The following is an 18,203-nucleotide window of genomic DNA, read 5'->3' on the forward strand; positions in this document are numbered from 1 at the left end:
TGGTTCTCCTAAAAGCGTAACATGCGGGTGATGAGAGCCCCTAACTTTGATATAGGAGTAGTGGTCAAAAATTGGTGAAGTGACCCCTGTAAAGGGATATCAAAGCCAACCTGTATGTGTGCATATGTTGGGCATGTCATAATCATGTGCTCCTCTTATTCTACACTTTGTAGTTCACATAGCTTGCATAACCTCGTCTCTCTTGCCTGTCCACTCCATGCATCTGTCTCGATCAATAAAGTGTGTGATCGAGTTCGAAGTCGTGCAATACTCCGTCTAAATACCATTAAGAGCAGGTTGGCCTGCATGTAAGATTCCCAACATGAAGGATATGTGCCATTGTGCTAAGCCATGTTGTGTTGAGGAGGAGAGAGCCAGGTCATTTTATCTATATGTCTTTGTTTAAGCCGATCTTTGCACTGCTAACGAGGTGGCCAATCAACAATGCAAGAGCTAGTGAACATCATGGTTCATATGATCTTTGATGAAGGAAACTTGCTTTTTGAAGTTGACTAAAAGTTCCTCTTCTAGTCTTCTTCTTGTGCTCATTTGAAGGAGTCAATACAATTGGCACAAAGCCGATGCTCTAGAGGGGTGGTAATAGTTGTCGCAACCCTTATATCGGAGACATGCCATGCCTCCTTTTCCATTGATGAGCAAATCAAAGCTTCCTTTCATCAAATGGAGAATGAAGTAAGATGTTGCTACAACTTCATAGCATGGTATCTCGATGCTTGAAATTATTTACTTCCTTTCTATGCTTATCTCCCAACAACATGCTTGTTTAATGGATATTTCTACCAAGCCTAACAAATAGCAAGTATATCCTAATGTTCTTACTTGCATACACTCCCATCAAACACGAAAGGCATAACCTTCGTTCCTTTTGCAATATGGGGGATGTAATGGAGATATAGAGAAAAAAAATTCCCACCTTGCAAGTTGCCTAGCATAATCCTCCACAACAAGACATTTAACTTGCTAAAAAAAGTGGCCTCATTTCTTTGATCCTCTTCTCGAGAGGTAGACCTCCATGCTAAACCACCACTTAACCTCATTTTAAAACAATGCACCAAAGCTTTTCTTTTGCTGGGTTGAAACAATTCGGGGAACTCTCCCCTCTCCTATGGTTTGCTTCCTCCACTTACATAATAATTCTTATGGGTCCCATTAAGTTATTCACACCTTTCACCTTACCTTACTGACATGCAAATTTGAAGGTACTATTAAAGTACTTAGGCATAACATTGGATTATATCAAGCATCATGCACAAAAATCTTGATTATCATGACTTGTCTAGTTGGGTTTCAATCACCAAAGGTTTCAATGGCTAAAATGTATGTAATAGGTTGGTCAATCTTGCTCGCAACACAAGTTTGGAGTGATTGCATATAGCATTTAGAGGATTGGTTTTGAAATTGTGATGTGTTGACACATAGGGATGAGACGTATTCGAGTCTCATATAACATTTGAATAGTTGGTGTAGCACCAACAAGGAATAGTCCCTGGATTGTGATGTTAGCACAAACTCATGTTGATGAGATGTGTTCGAAGGTGTGAGTCTCAATAGTAATGTTATTGGGTGGTGCAACACTAGTGTGTGCAGCTAGGGAAGCAACCCTCGAGGCAGGGCCACCTAGTTTTTTACTAGGTGTTTTTTTCTTTGACTGCCTTATTTGCTTTTGAAAAGGGTCAATATATATTTTTATTTTCTTTGTTATTTTTGTTGGTTTAAAGGCATGCCACTATTGTTATTGCTGTTATTGTTTTAAGGGGGCTTGGTACCCTTAAAATGTTATAATTAATTAATTCATTATTATATATGCTTTATGAGAAAGAAATTGGCGTGTTTGGATCTGCATTCGGGACTGTGCTGGTGGCTGCATTGAGCGGTAGGCTTGTGTTGGAATTCAATCGATCACACTTTTCTTCTTCATCGTGGTTGATTTTATCAGATCGCCATGGTGGAAGCTCCAGAATAGCAGAAAAACTGGAAGACAGGAAGGGGGATGGCAAGCTCTCCCTCTTCCAGCAGGTCCTTCGTGGCGGCGAGAGATGCCAATTCTCCTCCCACCAGAGCGCATTCATCGATTTCGTCCAGAGCATCAGGTAATGATTCCCTGCAAGCCTCCACCTCTTTCACGGATTGGAATAGGGATGCCGGATATGATCCAGCGGTCTACAGTGCTGGCCAAAGCCTTGCCTCCATTCTCAACAATCCGCATTCTGGCAAGACCAGTGCCTACAGCTCGGATGGCTCGTGGGGCTCATGGTTCTTCTCTACACCCGCCGATGTCCCGGACAGCACACCATCAATCCCCCTCAAGCCCATCCCTGAGGTGACCCGGGCAGATTTTCAGACCTACCTTGGGGCAGTAAGAGAACCTTACAACAGATTCGCTGATGTGCGGGAGCATTTTAACTTGGAAAGGAGCAATCAGGAGAGCGGAGCTGCTCCCAGTGATGGCGGAGATGAAGCAATCGCACAAGGTGAAGGGTTAGTGGCTTGCCTTAGGGAGATCCCTTCCCTATATTTTGATGAAGGCTTCGCTCTGGAAGATGGACCAACCTTCCAAGCTGCATGTCCATACTCGTCGATTCCGCAAAACATGATGTTGCAAGAGAAACTGTCGCACTACTTGGACATCATCGAAGTTCATTTGGTGAAAGAGATTGCTGCTCGTTCAGATTTGTTTTATGAAGCTCAAGGCCAGATTGAGGACTTAAATACTGAAATACTAGGAGCTTGCCAGCAAATTCATGAATTCAAGGGTATTGTCCGACTTTCACAAGTGCATGTGGTGGAGTCGGCCCAATGTATTCAACATCTGAGTCAACAGCGTGACAGCTTACTTTCTTTACATCAGAAACTCAAACTGATGTCCTACGTCAATCAAGCTCTTGGGGATCTTCCTTTGGTCAGTATGTACTGGTACAAGTGGCGAAATTGTGTGCTAATATGTTGGTGTGGTTTTGTCAGAGCAGTGTACACAGTTTGTTTTGTTTTGTTTTTTTGGTTGTCATCTGTTCACTGTGGCCTCAGGAGCTAAACATGTTCAAATATGTCATTGATAATCTATATGCACATGGGAAGTGAACTCCCAAGGAATTTTGTTTTGAGAGAAGCATGTATTGAATTGGCTGCCATTTATGTGTGAATCATGCTCCCAATATGGGGCTTGATGTTATTGGAGCACTGAAAGACAGGAAACTGGATGCCTTTGTCTTGGTTAAAAACTGGCTTCCTTGAATCTTTCTGTTTCTGCTTGCAAACAGCTCATAGCTGCAGCAGATTGTGGGGGCGCATTGGATGTGATTGATGTGCTACAACATTTACTGGTGAGTTCTGGTTAGTGAAAGGTAATTTCATACTTCTTTCATAACAATACATGTCCTTTGTACATAAAGAGTCCATCATATGATCATATAATGTTGTAAAATACTTGATGATGGTGTGTTTAGCCTGCATCAATGTGAAATGCTTGATGATGTTGTGCGTATGTCTGCAGCTATGTAAAATGCTTAATGATGGTGTGCTTAGGCCTAAAGTCGTAAACAAACTGGTATTGTTTTGCTAGCCAAAATTGCTAGCACCGCAGATGCATGAGATTAGTCGTCCAGATACATATCCTTAACCTTTACTGGCTCTATAAGGGTAGATATTGTAGGTGGAGACCAAGGTTGAGTTTGCACTGACTTTTGTTTTCCCTTCTGGTTCTCTTCACTGATTAGTGAAAGATTGGGTGTTATTATATAATAACACTCAAAAGTGCCTGGTCCCATTGCAGCTTTCAACTCACCCATGTACATGCACACATGGGAATCGAAGAGGAGAGAGACATTGTTGACTGTGCTGGAAGTGCCACTGGTGGTACAGCTATGAAACATGTAAAATACATCACATGAGCTTGAGGGTTTGTTTGCATAGTTCACTTCCCAAGTATCTGAATTATGTCTGAGTCCAAACATCCGGTTGCATTTTGAACTGGGGTACTTGAAAAGGGCTTGACAGCTGTATATGACTAGGAGAAGGTGGACTTTGTTTATTGAAGCTTCCAACAAGATGATTCTAATAATGCTGTGCAATAACTTTTACCAAATAAAACATCCATGGTCATTTGAAACCGGCCTTCAGTGGTGCTAAAGGTCAGTTGAAACCTAACATTGCAAACACATTAACTAAACTCAGAATGCAGCAAACACAATACTGATAAACTTGGAGCTAGAGTGCTCTCACATTGGTATGATGACGCTTTCTAGCCCCAAGGTTGGCACCCATTGTGGTATTTCTTTAGAAGCAAACTGACCACTAATGTAACTCCAGATCCATAGAGCAATGTTCTCCAAAGTCCGTCCAGCTTTGTCCATTGATCCTCTTGCAAGCTAGGACTTTTCATGCCACAAAGTTGTTTGGATAGCTCTCAGAAGACAAGAATGCTGAGAATGAATAATAAACTCATTGCTCAGACTTTACTGATCCAAACAGTCCAATGAGCACTAGATGAGGAAACACAGCCAAACGCTGCCATAGACAGCAAGCAATATGATGCTGTTGCTAGTGCTTTATTGTTGCCCATTGATCCTAGTGGCTCTTGCTACAAGTCGCACATACCCAGCTGTTCCAGCAATGCACGGTTCAGTCCATGCATTCCTACAGCTGATTCTCAGCTCTTGTCCAAAACCTGTGATTCGTGCAACTTATTGCAGTAAATTAGGTTGTGGGTGTTCCAATTGAGAGAGAGAGAGAGAGAGAGAGAGAGAGAGAGAGAGAGAGAGAGAGAGAGTCCCCCCCTGCAAACTCAAGAGCTTTATTGTGAAGCTCAAATATCTTCTTTTGCTTTGCTCGATTCTTTTGGAGATCTATCTTCACTTTCTTAGAAGCTTCGTGCTACTAGTGATCATGGTCATCTCCTATTTGTGAGCCCTACTTGGAGTTAGTGAGGGACATTTGGAGTTCTATTTGGGTCCACTGAGCACTCATTTTGGTCACTTTTGAACTTATTGTCCTGTGTCTCCTTTCTTGGTCCTGTCCATCTTTTGGCTTTGGACACCACTTGAGAGTATTTTAGGGTTTCTTTAGGGTCTCTTGTCTATTTATAGGCATATCTATCGTTATTACTTGCCTTTTCACTTCTAGTGCCCTCACTGCAGCTACACACTTTAGCATGTGGTTGGGGGGCAGTGGGGCTGATCATTGCATTCGGCTTTTATTTAGTATTCAATTGAGTTCTCTATTCTTCACCCAACCTTCCCTTGAGCTGCGGCCCCTTCATCACTTGCTGCTTCTACCCCTTCCCATACTTGTCTTTCTTTGCACCTGCCCATTTCTTACTTTTTCTACACTTTGTCTTGTTGTCCACCTTATTGGTGAATAGCTTTTGTTCTCTCTCCTTGGGTTTCAGATATATTGTTGTTTATGAGGTGTTGGCTAGTCACTTCCCAAAGGTTGCCCTTGTTGTCACAGGGATGTGAAATTTTGAGATGCTTTAATCTCGTCGATAACATTTGATTAAGTTATTAAGTAAATATGCAACATTGTTTAGCACATGTGATGCACATGGTAGTTATTTCATGGTAATAGGCCAATGACCTTGAGGATGTAGTGGGTGTCAAAGGCAAAAGTTGTAATAAGTTATATCTGACAGGTACTAGGTGGTACGTATTGTTAGATTTAGGCCTAGACCGATTTATTGGCCACTAATGTTAGTGGGTGGTGACATGAGAGACTAGACATTAATTAATTATGGTCTAAGGGTCAAGAATTGCTTAGGGATACTTGGAGGACAGATTGGCCTAGCCAATTTAATTATTGGTTGGTGAAATTAATTTTTTGAGTATTAGAGTAGATATTAAATAAAATTTCAAAATTAATATTATCAAAATTAATGTAACAAGCTGGATAATGTTGGAAAATGGGATTAGAAGGTTTCTACTTGGCAAAACTTGCCCATGCAACTTGGAAAAACATTTTCAAGGGCTAGTGGAGTCTATTCTAGCCATTGTAATAGAGGAGGAGGCTATTAGAGAGCAAAAAGAGGCTATTGATGCGATTTGCAGCCACTAGGGATCAGTCTTACAACATGTAACAGTAGTTTGAATTCCTCCAAGAGCAAGTGATAGCAGCCCAAGGTCCTTCTAGTGCAGATGACAGCATATAGGATAGGGCAATAGTCTTTTTGGTGGTCCTAAGCTATAAGTGAGAGCTTCGATGGTTGTTTGAGCAGGGCAACAATAGTTTTTCCAGAATTTCTTACAATGAAACTTTGAAATTTCTCTCTCTAGAGCATTTTCTCTCATCCCCTAGCGATCTTTCAAGTTATCTTAGCATTTTCTAGTAGTTTGAGTCATGAGAGGAAGAGATTTTAGTTAATTTGTGTTGTAAACCCTAATTACAACAGAAATTAGGGGTTTGATAGCTGCTTGGGTATGTGCTTAGAATTGAGGGTTTAGAACTTGAATTTGAGTAGTTAAAATTGAGGAATTTCAAGGAGATTCAAGAGGCTAGCGAGTCAGTATCAGATTTTGGATTGAATTGGTCTTTCAAGGAGCAGGATGAAGGCCAATTCCCAAGCAAACCAAGGGGCAAATTGATTTGGAGATTTGTTGGTTAGTTTCAATAGTAAGAGGCACTTGGATTAGTGAAAGAGATTAGAGGATCTCAGTTGTATTCTTTCATTTGCAATATAAGAGATAGAAATACTGCGACGGGCGCCAGTTTTAGGACTAATCGGGTGTCCAATGTGCAAGATCAAAGTGGTAAAATGTGCAAAGAGACCAGCTAGTCAATATCAGATTTGGGGTTAAATTTGTCTTTTAAGGAGTAGGATGAATGCCAATCCCTAAGCAAATCAAGGGGCAAATTGGTTTGGAGGTTTGTTGGTTAGTTTCGATAGCAAGAGACACTTGGATTAGTGAAGGAGATTAGAGGATCTTAGTTGTACTTTTTTCATTTGCAATATAAGATATAGAAGTACTATGAAGGGCGCCAATTTTGGGGCCAACCAAGTGTCCAATGTCCAAGATTAAAGTGGTAAAGTGTGCATTTCAATTTTGTGAATTTTATGCTTGCTGTAAGTAGTGCTTAATCAAGTTATTTACCATCCTATCCGAGGAGGACAATGGTTTCAAGGTTCCATTGCCGGGATACCATCAATTTCCTTGAATTGGTGGGCCTGAGGTACTTAATTGGAGGTTAGAAACTTTATTCTAGTGCTGAAATTATATTCAGCTGAGCATTATAGCAAGAAGGTCTTCAGAAAGTGAGATGGAATCAAGTAGGGATGATGTCTCTCCGTCTGAAAATTCACAAAGTGTTGGGAAAAATGCAATGCCTGATCTTGGATGGTGCACACAGTATGGACATCAAGCTGATAATGTTGGCTTAGTGAAACCAGCCTTCCTTCCGTGGATAGGTGGTAAATCCCCGATTACAACTTAATTACAGCAGCAAACAATAAATACAAATTTACCTACTAATCTTGGACAATGCACACCTCCAAAATTGGCGCCCCTTTCAGTATTTCTTTAGCTTTATTGAAGAAGTTGATTTACAATGGGATTCTTCCGATCCCCTTCGCAATCCAAACTTCCCTTGCTGTCCAAAGTGACCAGCAAGTCTTCAATTTGATTTACCCCTTGATTCGGGCACGTAATTGGTCTTTACCCACTTCATAGACGATGGAAATGCCCCAAATTCAATGGCTGGCTAGTCCTCCAACTGAATTTAGCTGAAATTCACATTCAGCTTGAAAAATCCAAGTCTTGGAGCTTGCAATTTTTGGCACGCTTCTTGAGGTTGCTGCTAAACTGGTCAAAGTGCTGTAGCTATACGTGAAATTCAGGTAAAGGATCTTACATCAGCTCGACAATAGTGGAGGCATTTGTGGCTTTCCATGAACAGAAATGTCAGGTGAAACAAGTCGCAGGTGTGGTTGGGGTTTCAGCCCTTGGACAAGATGCTACAAGTTTTGTGAGTCAAGAACATGTCTCATCAAATTCGACCAAGTTGTACTATTAGACTCGAAAAAATGAGTCTTATTAGTAAACGAATGATTGGCAGATGAGGATGATGAACTTTGAGGTGTCGGAGTATAAGGAGGATAGTAAGGATAAAGAGGGGAATAGGGTGGGTTGGTAGAAAAAGTCAGAGAGGAACCCACAACTACCTATGGTGCGGGCACGAGGACCTTAAACTCTACGCAATTGTTGGTTGAGGCACAATAATATAACCAGATGTTCCACTAGGAATTGCCATGGAGGCAAACTGTGGTATCAACTGGTCGACACTTGGGTAAGCAAGGGTAGGGATCCCATGTTGGGTGTAACCCAAAGATACGAGGGATGGAGAGTGAGCCTCCCCTAAAGGTGCATGAGCCAGGTTACAAGCGAGCTTGACAAGTGTATTCAAATCAATTGGTTGAACTGTAAGGACACATAGGTAAGTTGCGAGATCATTGAGCAATGAGGGTCCATTAAAGCGATTGGTATTATGAAGCTCTTCTTTGGTTAGGATCTTGTCCAATAGTAGGTGATGGAGCAACTCTTTAGGTGCATCAAGTTTGTAAGCCTCAAGGATCAATTATAATGATGTTGAATCGTAGTAAGTTGGATCATTACCCAACAAACTAATGGCACATTGCTACTCAGACAAGGTGAAAAGGTGACTGTCTATAGTGGTCATTTCAAAGCGCTTTTTCTTATAGTTACTCCTTCTTCTATTAACATATACGAATGGATTTTCAATGGAAGATTTGCTGTGATCAATATATGTCACTCTAGCTTCATCTTGATCTGCAACAACATGTTGGAAAGGTGGGAAAGCAAAAGAAATAGAAGAAGGGACAAAAGTAGGAACTTGTGTACCTTGGACTAAAGTAGGAGAGAGAGGCTGAAAATAGGGAACATACTCTAGATCTCTTTCTCCAAGAGGGGAGTCTATCCCTAATGGATGTCTTGACGGCCTTGCAACATCTTCAGATTTGTGGATTGCATTTTATGAGAAAGAATCAAGTATATCTTGTTCACACAATGTTTGTTTAAAGGCTTGTTGATGTGGCTCTTTGGACTTCCTGGCTATGTGAGCCAAGATTAGTTATAGCTCCTAATCTGTGATGGAATAATGATGCATGTCTCCAATATAGTTAGAAGGATCTGCGATTGTGTTGGAACATTGCAGAGTTGGTGTGAAGAAAATTGCTAGGGTTTGCACTGAGGAAACACCGAGTGTACGAACACAATAGAAACATAGACACAAAAACACAAAACTCAAACACAGAAACTCAAATACGAATAGAAGGGAGAGAAGAACACAACTTTGAAGTGAATGAATACTGCAAATGAATGTAAGAGTGTACAGATACTCAAGGGTAGAGCAGTGTGTCGGAGAGTGATGTCTGGTGGAGACGGATCCCGAGTGTGTGACCACCAGTCAAATTGTGAAGAGAGAGAAAGAACACCAAATGCTGATCACCAGAGTGTAGGCGACTTGCAGAGGATGATGTTTGATGATGAAAGCGCAAGCAGAAGGCTGTAAATGCAATTGCCAAGTGGAGGAAGATGGTCGCTAGCTATTGCTAGGTGATGGAGAGCTCCAAACTCAGTAGCAGGTCGCTTGATCGAGGAGGGCTGCTAACTGTCGCCTACAGCCCGAAGCTGCAAATGCAGGGTGCAGATGAAGGTGGAGGTGCTGGTGATGAGGAACATGGCCAAACGCAGCAAGTAGGAGGGTGCAAGACAGTGGGCAACTGCCTAGAGGAAGGCTCCAGGGCACTGCAAGGGCTAATGGAGAGAGAGGCAGTAATTGAAGGGCTGGACTGCCACATCTGTGTGTCCTAATGGTTGCAATCCACAAAAACGAGATGGGCTGAATGGGGGCAGCCTTTCTATTTATAGATGTTGAAGGGTGTCCCAAAAATTAGGGTTTTTGGGGGACCATTGAAACTCTCTCGGACTGCTCCCCTTTTTAGGGTTTTTCATTAATTAATTGTGTTTTGGGGCTGTTTAAGAATGCTAATCAGCTGAAAAGCGTGTTTTAGCTCAATAGTCGGTAGTGGATGCCACTCGGATTGAGTAGGTGTGGATGTGTGGATGTCATCTTTTCTTCTGTAGTCTTACTTTCGAGGTGAGCTTTGCAATGAAGGGCTTAGGTTTATTTAGAGAGTAGCTAGCTTTGATACAATGTAAAGAAATGCTCTACCACAGAAAATACAAAAACAATCGTATGACAAATGCATAGACTGATACATAACACAATTAGGGTTAGGGTAACTCAGAGACAATCAAGACGGTGAATAATGAAGAACGAAGAATGATGATCTGCCCCACCTCTCAAGCATGTCCTCAATTAACCGTTCTTCCTCTTCTTATATCAATGCTAGTCCGTCAGACTCAATTAGAATGCTCAATGCAGCAAACATACTATGCAGTGAAGAATAGTGTGTCTGAGTGCAGCGATGCGGAAGGGTAGGACAAAGACTGAGAGAGAGTGAAGATAGAGAGAAGAGAGAGAGAAAAGGAGACAGTGTAAACACAGAAAATCTGTGGTGTAGTATACTGTATAAGAGTGCAGAAATACACAAGGGGGCAGAGGAAATATCTGTGTATGTATCCGACTTGATGACCTCGATCTCCGTCAGCCCTCTCAGCCAACAGATCTCAAGATCAGAATCTGAAATCACTGAATAATTTGTCAGTAATGTGTTGGAAGATTGCTATATAAAGCATAAATAAAAGGCATAAAATAAACAGGTCGGCTGCATTATGCAGCCGACTGCAATACTGTCTGACTGCACTGCAGGCTGCCATGTGGCACCTGCGCAGTCTGCTGGCGTGGCTGGCTGCTGACGTGGCTTTTTAATCTGTCTGCTGTACCCAACCCTAATTGTGCAGAAACCCTTACAGAGCTTGTCCAGGGGATGACTCTAATGCTAACATAGTGACACAAACTCTGGTGTGTGGATTATTGGGGCAAAGAGTATGAGCTGGAGAGTACATCATACTTTGAGGGATCTCGAAATGTAGCAAGGCAGTCTCCGTGAGTGTTTGGCAACAGCAAATGCAGTAGAGTAGAGCTGATTAGTGTCAGACAGGTAGAGAGGAGAGAGAAACTGCAAACTCAGATGGCAGCTGATGTGGCAGACAGTAGGCAATAGCACAATGATGAAAACACAGCTAGTCTGGAGGTCACTAGCTGAAGATGTCAGCAGCTGTGCAGAAAATGCAGGCTGAACAGGTATAGTAGAACACCAAACACAGCCTTTTGGGTGCAACTGATAGTGGATGACAATAGAAATGGATGGCAGCAATAGTTGCCTGATCTACAGCAGTGAAATCGGGGCAGAAATTAGTCGCCAACAGCAAGGGATGGTTGGACAGCAGGTGCCAATAGGTGGACAACAATTTCGGACCGCTCCAACTGAGATATCCTTTGTGTATGGGGTGTGGACAGCAAAGCTTTGGTAGCTGCAAGCTGCAAAAACAAGATTAAATCTGATTGGAGGGTAGCATGCCTATTTATAGAAGGTTTTGGGCCTCCCAATTAGGGTTTCTGCTTATGGACTCACACACTCTCTAATCAATTGAGTGTTAGGGCTGTTTTAGCAAAGCTAATGCATTTTAGCTCAACAAGCTGCAGGTGACATCATTAGCACTCCTTATTGGAATAGGCGACAATTGTGGGCAGCACGGGGTTGCATTAGAGCACCCCATGGCTGTAGACAACAACTTTTGGGGCTGCCCAGATAGGGAAGCAGCAGATTTCACCACTTCTTTGCAACAAAAATCAAATTTCCTCTCTCATGAGCATTCTCTCTCATCCTCTAGCCTATTCTCATTCTTCCTCAATATTTTCACCAATATCAGCCATTGGAGGTGGAGATTTGGAATAATCTTTGCTATAAACCCTAATTTAGAATAGAAATTAGGGTTTGACAACCACTCGGGGAAGTGTGCCTAGAGATTAAAGGCTTAGAGACTTGAATTTCAGTCACAAATTGGGGCACTTGAGGAGATTCGAGTGGCTATTCAACTAGCAAAGATTTAGGAGTGAATTTGTCACCCAAGGAGCACAATTGAAGGCTAATCCCCAAGCAAATCAAAGGGAAAATTGGTTTGAAGGCTTGTTGGTCATTTATGACAGCAAGAGGCACTTGGATCAGTGAAGAAGATTGAAGAATCTTGGTATACTCCATCCATTTGCAATAAAAGATAAAGAAATTTAGGGCCAATAGGTTGTCCATTGTTCAAGATTAAGTAGTAGGTTGTCCATTGTCCAAGATTAAGTAGTAAAATTGTGCATTTTAGTTGATGTGCTTTTATTGCTTGCTTTAATTATTGATTAATTAGGTTATTACCATCCTCTCCAAGGAGAAAGATTGGCTTCAAATCCTCCCTAATGTGTCCCTCATAGTTGTCCTTCGGTCCCCTTATTTGGGACCTTAGGGGGGTGTTTTAATTAAAAACCAAATGTTTTTACAAAAAATGTGTTTCTCGAAATGTTTTTGCTAGTTCAGATGTACCATTTTGTCTCCTTTTACACATACACATGCACACAAACTCAACCAAAAAGTCTGATTTTAAATAGCCCACAGCACAAATAGGCGTGCACACACGCACGCACACACGTGTGCACTCACATGCGTGACATAATAGTATGATAATGAAACCATGGAGAAGGAGAGAGAGAGAGAGAGAGACACACACACACACACACACACACACACGCACATTTTTAATAAAAAATGACATAATGATTCACATTCTCAAATTTGTATTAGTTTTTGAAACATTATTTGTTCAAGTCTAATATGTATTTCTTTAATGCGATTCTCATTGCCTCCACCTCATTTCTTGCTTTTGGCTGTCCGTTGTCTCATCCCTATCCTTATACACTATCACTTGGGACTATGTCTTGTGAGTAGCTAGTTTGGTGGTGGCTATTTAAAGAATAGAGTTTTATGTGGGCTCATCTTTTGTTAGGGCCAAATTGATGCATCATGCCTTTCCATGCAAGGGCCAAGGGGCTTGAAACCCAAAGGTGGTGCCATATCGGTGGGCAATCTTGAGGACCAAGGTAGACTACTCCTTGGGACAGCCTCACAATGACATGTAGTAATAAGGGTAATAGTAATACAAGGGGTCCGCATGTTGGACATAGGATTGGGTAGCTCCCTTGATATCTTTCTATGATAGTTGGTCATGGCTCAATTGGCTTGCCTTGAAGGCCATTTGGTTGGGTGGGCAACACCTCGATGTGGAAGACCTCGAGAATCTATGCCTCGCTAGAGATTATGACTATTACGCTTGATAGGCAAGTGGGTAGGCAAATCCCTGATGATGATAGTTGGTGGGGCAAACAAATCATGAATGAAGAGATCACATAGGAGTGAGTGGGCTTTAAATGTTGATGTTTGGGGCAATGCTCGGTTGCCAAACACATGGCTTATGCTAGTAAGGTGGCTAAAATGTGGATGGCACCCCATTTGTGCAATACCATGTTAATGAACCCATGGCTTTTGTTTTGGGCAGCCAAAACTTATAGGCCACCACATTGGTTGGATTTGAGGGAGGTGACCTCATGGTGTATACGGTAGTGGTTAATGCCACGAAGACTTGTAGGCAATGCTGGACCAAAGGGAGTGTTTTTCACAAAATGGTTGAAAACAATCTATTACATCCTTGGACATTTGGGTGGATACCAACAACATACCATGTCTCGACCATGTCCCTAGAGCTAGTGTCCCTTACCACCAGCCCATACCATCCAAGTATATGGATGTGTCGGCCAATGGGCTCGATTAAAAAGCGGAGTAGTATCTCCATGGATTTTGTAGTAGGATTACCTTGTACTAATTGAGTTCACAACACAATTTGGGTTGTGATTGGCTAGATGGCAAAAATGGTTCGATTCATTCCTATAGAGAGAGCCATAAAAAGCCATGAGTGGCAAGTCTATAGTGAGTGACCGTGATATCTAAGTCCATTGGTCATTTCTGGCAAATAGTCTTTTAAAAGTTGGACACATTGAGAGGACAAAGCAGATCGTGGAGGTATGCTATGTGCATATGTCTCCCAAAGACAATTTGATCGGGAGCATTATCTTTCATGATCAAGTTTTCTTCCAACAAGGCTAAGTATTCAGTGAGACTGGATATAGCCCATTATGGTGATGTAGATTATGAGCCAAAACCACCGATTGCCATCTAGTTCAAGGGAGTAAGTATGCAGTCCATAGTTGACTTTTGCCACGATATGCAGATGTTAATCATCATTAAGGAAGCATTAAAATTGCTTAGGATCGTGCTACTTTCTATGCTAACCAAAGTTGTACTCATCGAGAGCTCAAAAAGGGATGTGGATTTACCCTTAAGTTCCAAATGATTCTGATTCAATAACTATCATCAAGTGCTGTAAGTTATCTTTGAGGTATTATGGACCTTTCCAGATTACCAAGCAGATCAGCAGTGTGCTTCACTGGACATTTGACTTCATCTCTCATTCCAGTGAGTCATTTGAAAGAAACTTGCACAAGATGAACTAATCATCCCGATTGAGGAAGTCCCACAATCGGAAGGTATTGCTAATTGTAACAAGGTCATGCATTTTTAATGCTTAGCCTTGGCATTATAAAGCTGTGCACATGTGAAGTGCATATGTGAAGTGCAAGTTAGTTAAGTTATGGTGATAGCATGAGTACCCTAAGGATGTAGTGGGTGACATTGGTGGAAGTTGTTATGGACAAATGCAAGTGGTGTACCTAGGATAAATCTATGAGAGTGCGTTGCGGAAGAGGGAATACGAACACGGAGGGAGAGAGAGAGAGAAAGCAGAAAATAAGGAAGAGAAATCTGCATTGACTGAAATGAATGCTGAATACACTGAAATGGATTGATCAGTCCCTACACGCAGCCCGAAGCGTCAGTGAGGGCACCAGATCAGGCTGATGATGATGGCAGCACTATCACGGGGGAGGAGTGTTGGAATCTGCAAGAAGACAAGTGATCAAGTGGGGAGGGGGGCTGCCTATAAATAGGCAAAGGACAAACCCTAACCCTAACCCTAAAATGGGCGCAAACCCTAAAAATGCCCTAAAATGGACGCCCCACAACAGTGACCAAAAAGTGGCCGGGTAGCCAGTGGCTGCCCACTAAAAGAGGCCAAAAAGAAATACACATCCTAAGACAGCCAGTCAAGAGTGACTAGCCTCCCCCATCATAACACATGACAGACATGTCAGAGCTCCTAATGTCCTCGTCTGACTCAAACTGAGGCTCATAGGCAGGAGATGACAAGGCATGACAAACATGACTGCTAACACCCCCTCTCAGATCCTGGATGTGGCTGAAGGCCGAAGAGGAAATAAATCCTGGGTTGGCAAGAGGAATGCCAATGTTGATGAAGTCCATCGATGTAGACTGCCGCTGAAGGAGCTTCTCACGATCCTGGGAATCCCCCTCTAAAACACTAGGGGCCAGGGAATCCACAGCCGCATCACTGATATCATCCCCCTCTGAAAGGGATGGGGGTACGAGGGAACCACCGGAGGAGAGGGTGGGGGATGGGAAGGAACCTGTAGAAAAGAGGGTGCACAAGTGAAAACAGGTGTAGCAATAGACAACTGCCTCGGAGGTCCCTGCATAAGAGAAGGGGAATGGAGCCTATAAAGCCTACTCTCCTGCCAACCTATAGATAAGACAGCTCCTATAAAAGAATTCTCAATAACAACGGCATGCTCGGTGAAGATCACTCATGTGCCAAGCCTCGTAAGGCCATAAACTGAGAGGAGGGGAAGGCTCAAATCCGGACCATGTAGGGCCTGTGAAAAGGAGCTCAAAGGTCGGTCGGTAAACAAAGGCAATGTGCCAACACCACTAATAGGCACCGATAAAATGTCACCAACAGTGACTGAACCCTTTGATGGACGGAGATCCTGTAACAAATCACCTCAGGGAGTCATATGACTCGAAGCACCACTGTCCACTAACCAAGGCTGCGCAGAAGACACTACAGCCAATGGAAGAAGGATCCTCCTCCAAAGTATGGATATGAAGGAACACTGACTCATGGGTAACAGCTGGTGTAGAGGTAGAAGAAGGCTCCGATGTAGATCCACCCTTCTCTCTCGGATGAAGGTGAGGGTACTTCTTCCAGCATTTCTCCTCGGGATGTGTCCCTTTCTCACAGTGTGTGCACTTCGGGCTCTCTGAATCTGCGTCAGAGCCTGAAGAACTGTCCTTCTTCTTAGCCTTTGACTTCTTCTTCTTCTTCTGTCCTCCCGAACCTACAACAAAGGCTCTAGTGGAGTCGGATCCACTAGCACTGACCTCTCTGAGTCGCTCGTCATGCTCCAAGACAAGCGGGGATAGCTCCTCCCATAGAAGCTTCTCACGGGTCCTCGATGTAAGAAGGCTGGTGTAGAAGACATCAAACCGAGACGATGGCAGCTGAGTCAAGAGAATCATAGCCATGTCTTCGGAAGATATCGTCCGACCGAGGGATGCAAGCTTATCCCTCATATCCTGTAATCTGTTGATGTGGTCCTTCATGGAAGGTCTATCATCAATAGCGAGCATCCGCAACTTCTTTTCGAGAGATATCTGGTGGGCAAACGTCTTCTGTTGATAGAGAGACGCGAGCTTTCTCCACACGTCTGCTGCAGTCTTCAACTTGTGAACATGAAGAAGGACAGAATCCTGCAAACTCAGAAAGAGGAAAGATCTGGCTCTAGAATTGAGCCGATCCCATAAGGTTGCATGATCCATAGATGTCCCATCTACGGGATCCACCTGAGGTCGGGGAATAGGAACAGAAACAAGCTCCCAAAGATCGAAGGAGTCCAAGATACACTCCACCTTGCAGGACCATAAAGAAAAGTTGGAGCCATCCTACCGGTCCTCTTTGGGCAGCTGAGGAAGTACGGGTACCTGTACAGGGGGTACCAAAGGCTGCATCTTCGGCCCACTGGAAGGGGCTCGCCGAGATACATGAATAGAAGGGGGACATGAAATAGGAATAGACTCCGGACGACATTCCTCGTGATAGAAATCACGCCTCCGTTCAGATGAGTGTCGAGACAAACGCTCGTCATCTGAGTCATCAAAGCCTGTAAGCTGATGAGACATCTTCCAATCTGCAAAACACCAAAGAAAACTTTGCCGATGCCAAATAATGACCAGCAGTATGGTCACCAATCACCAAAACACAGGCGGGGGAGGCCTACAGACACCTGGAGCTGCAAAACGCAAGGTTGTCCGATGAATAGCACCAAGATAGAAGCCGCCAGCACCAAAACGCAGCCTGGGAATAGGTCGCCAGCAGGAAAAGAGCCACCTGGAGATGGAACGACAGCCAAAACAACAAGGCGCAGGTTGGAGGAGTGTCGCCCAGCTTGAGGAGTGGCTGCCTTGACTGAAAACGCAAGCAGGAAGTGGTTTGTGATGACGTGGCAGCCTCTGGAGGGGGGCGCCTGCAGCAAACGCAAGGCTGGTGACATGTGGCAGCCTCTGGAGCGGGGGCCTGCAGCAAACGCAAGGATGGTGACCTCCTGGAAGGGCTGCCTTGATTGTTGGGGATGAGGCCAGCAGCAAACACAAAGATTTTGGGTGATCTCCCTCGTAAATCTCAGCTCCATGTACTCTCCTTCGGCTCTGATACCATGTGAGAGTGCGCTGCGGAAGAGGGAATACGAACATGGAGGGAGAGAGAGAGAGAAAGCAGAAAATAAGGAAGAGAAATCTGCACTGATTGAAATGAATGTTGTTTCATGGTTCCATTGCTGGGATACATCAATTCCTTCAAGCAGGTGGCCTTGTGGTACTTGATTGTGAGCTAGAGTTGTTGCACATTGCTGAATTTATGATCAGCTGAGTACAATTCAGCAAGCATGCCATCATACTCGAGCGAAATGGGTTGAAGTCATGATGTGGCCACATCCTTAGCTTATCTCCATCTTTGCACTCTTAGGTCTTTAGGCTATCGAGTTAGGTCCATAGGATTTTGTCCTTAGATTTTCATTCTTCAATCTTTTGCTACATTTACTTACATACCCATACACATTTGTCCTTAGATTTTTATTCTTCAATCTTCTGCTACATTTACTTACATATCCATACACATTTGCATCATTGCCATGTTCGTTTAGTTACCTTCTTATTTCTGTTTTGTTTTTTTTTTGGGAGCATCTCACTATTGGCATCTATGCTCGCA

The 18,203-nt window shown here is 43.2% G+C and overlaps 1 protein-coding gene across 3 annotated transcripts in view; it reads left to right on the plus strand.

Annotated features, from left to right (window-relative positions):
• Positions 1–1,843: 1,843 nt before the first annotated feature.
• Positions 1,844–18,203, plus strand: part of VPS54 — a 46,614-nt gene continuing 30,254 nt past the window's right edge. For 2 of the 3 annotated variants that reach the window (XM_087677516.1, XM_087677517.1), the window contains exons 1-2: positions 1,845–2,920; positions 3,279–3,341. In XM_087677516.1, the coding sequence (XP_087533642.1) occupies positions 2,012–2,920; positions 3,279–3,341 (972 nt within the window). In that variant the 5' untranslated portion in view covers positions 1,845–2,011. Of the gene's footprint in view, positions 2,921–3,278; positions 3,342–18,203 lie in introns of all 3 variants that reach the window. The other variant, XR_015690838.1, reaches the window with a different exon arrangement.

This window comes from Lygodium microphyllum, chromosome 5 (assembly GCF_053477565.2).
Source record: "Lygodium microphyllum isolate KBCC chromosome 5, Lygodium_microphyllum_v1.1.10, whole genome shotgun sequence".
In the NCBI taxonomy this organism is placed as follows: Eukaryota; Viridiplantae; Streptophyta; class Polypodiopsida; order Schizaeales; family Lygodiaceae; genus Lygodium; species Lygodium microphyllum.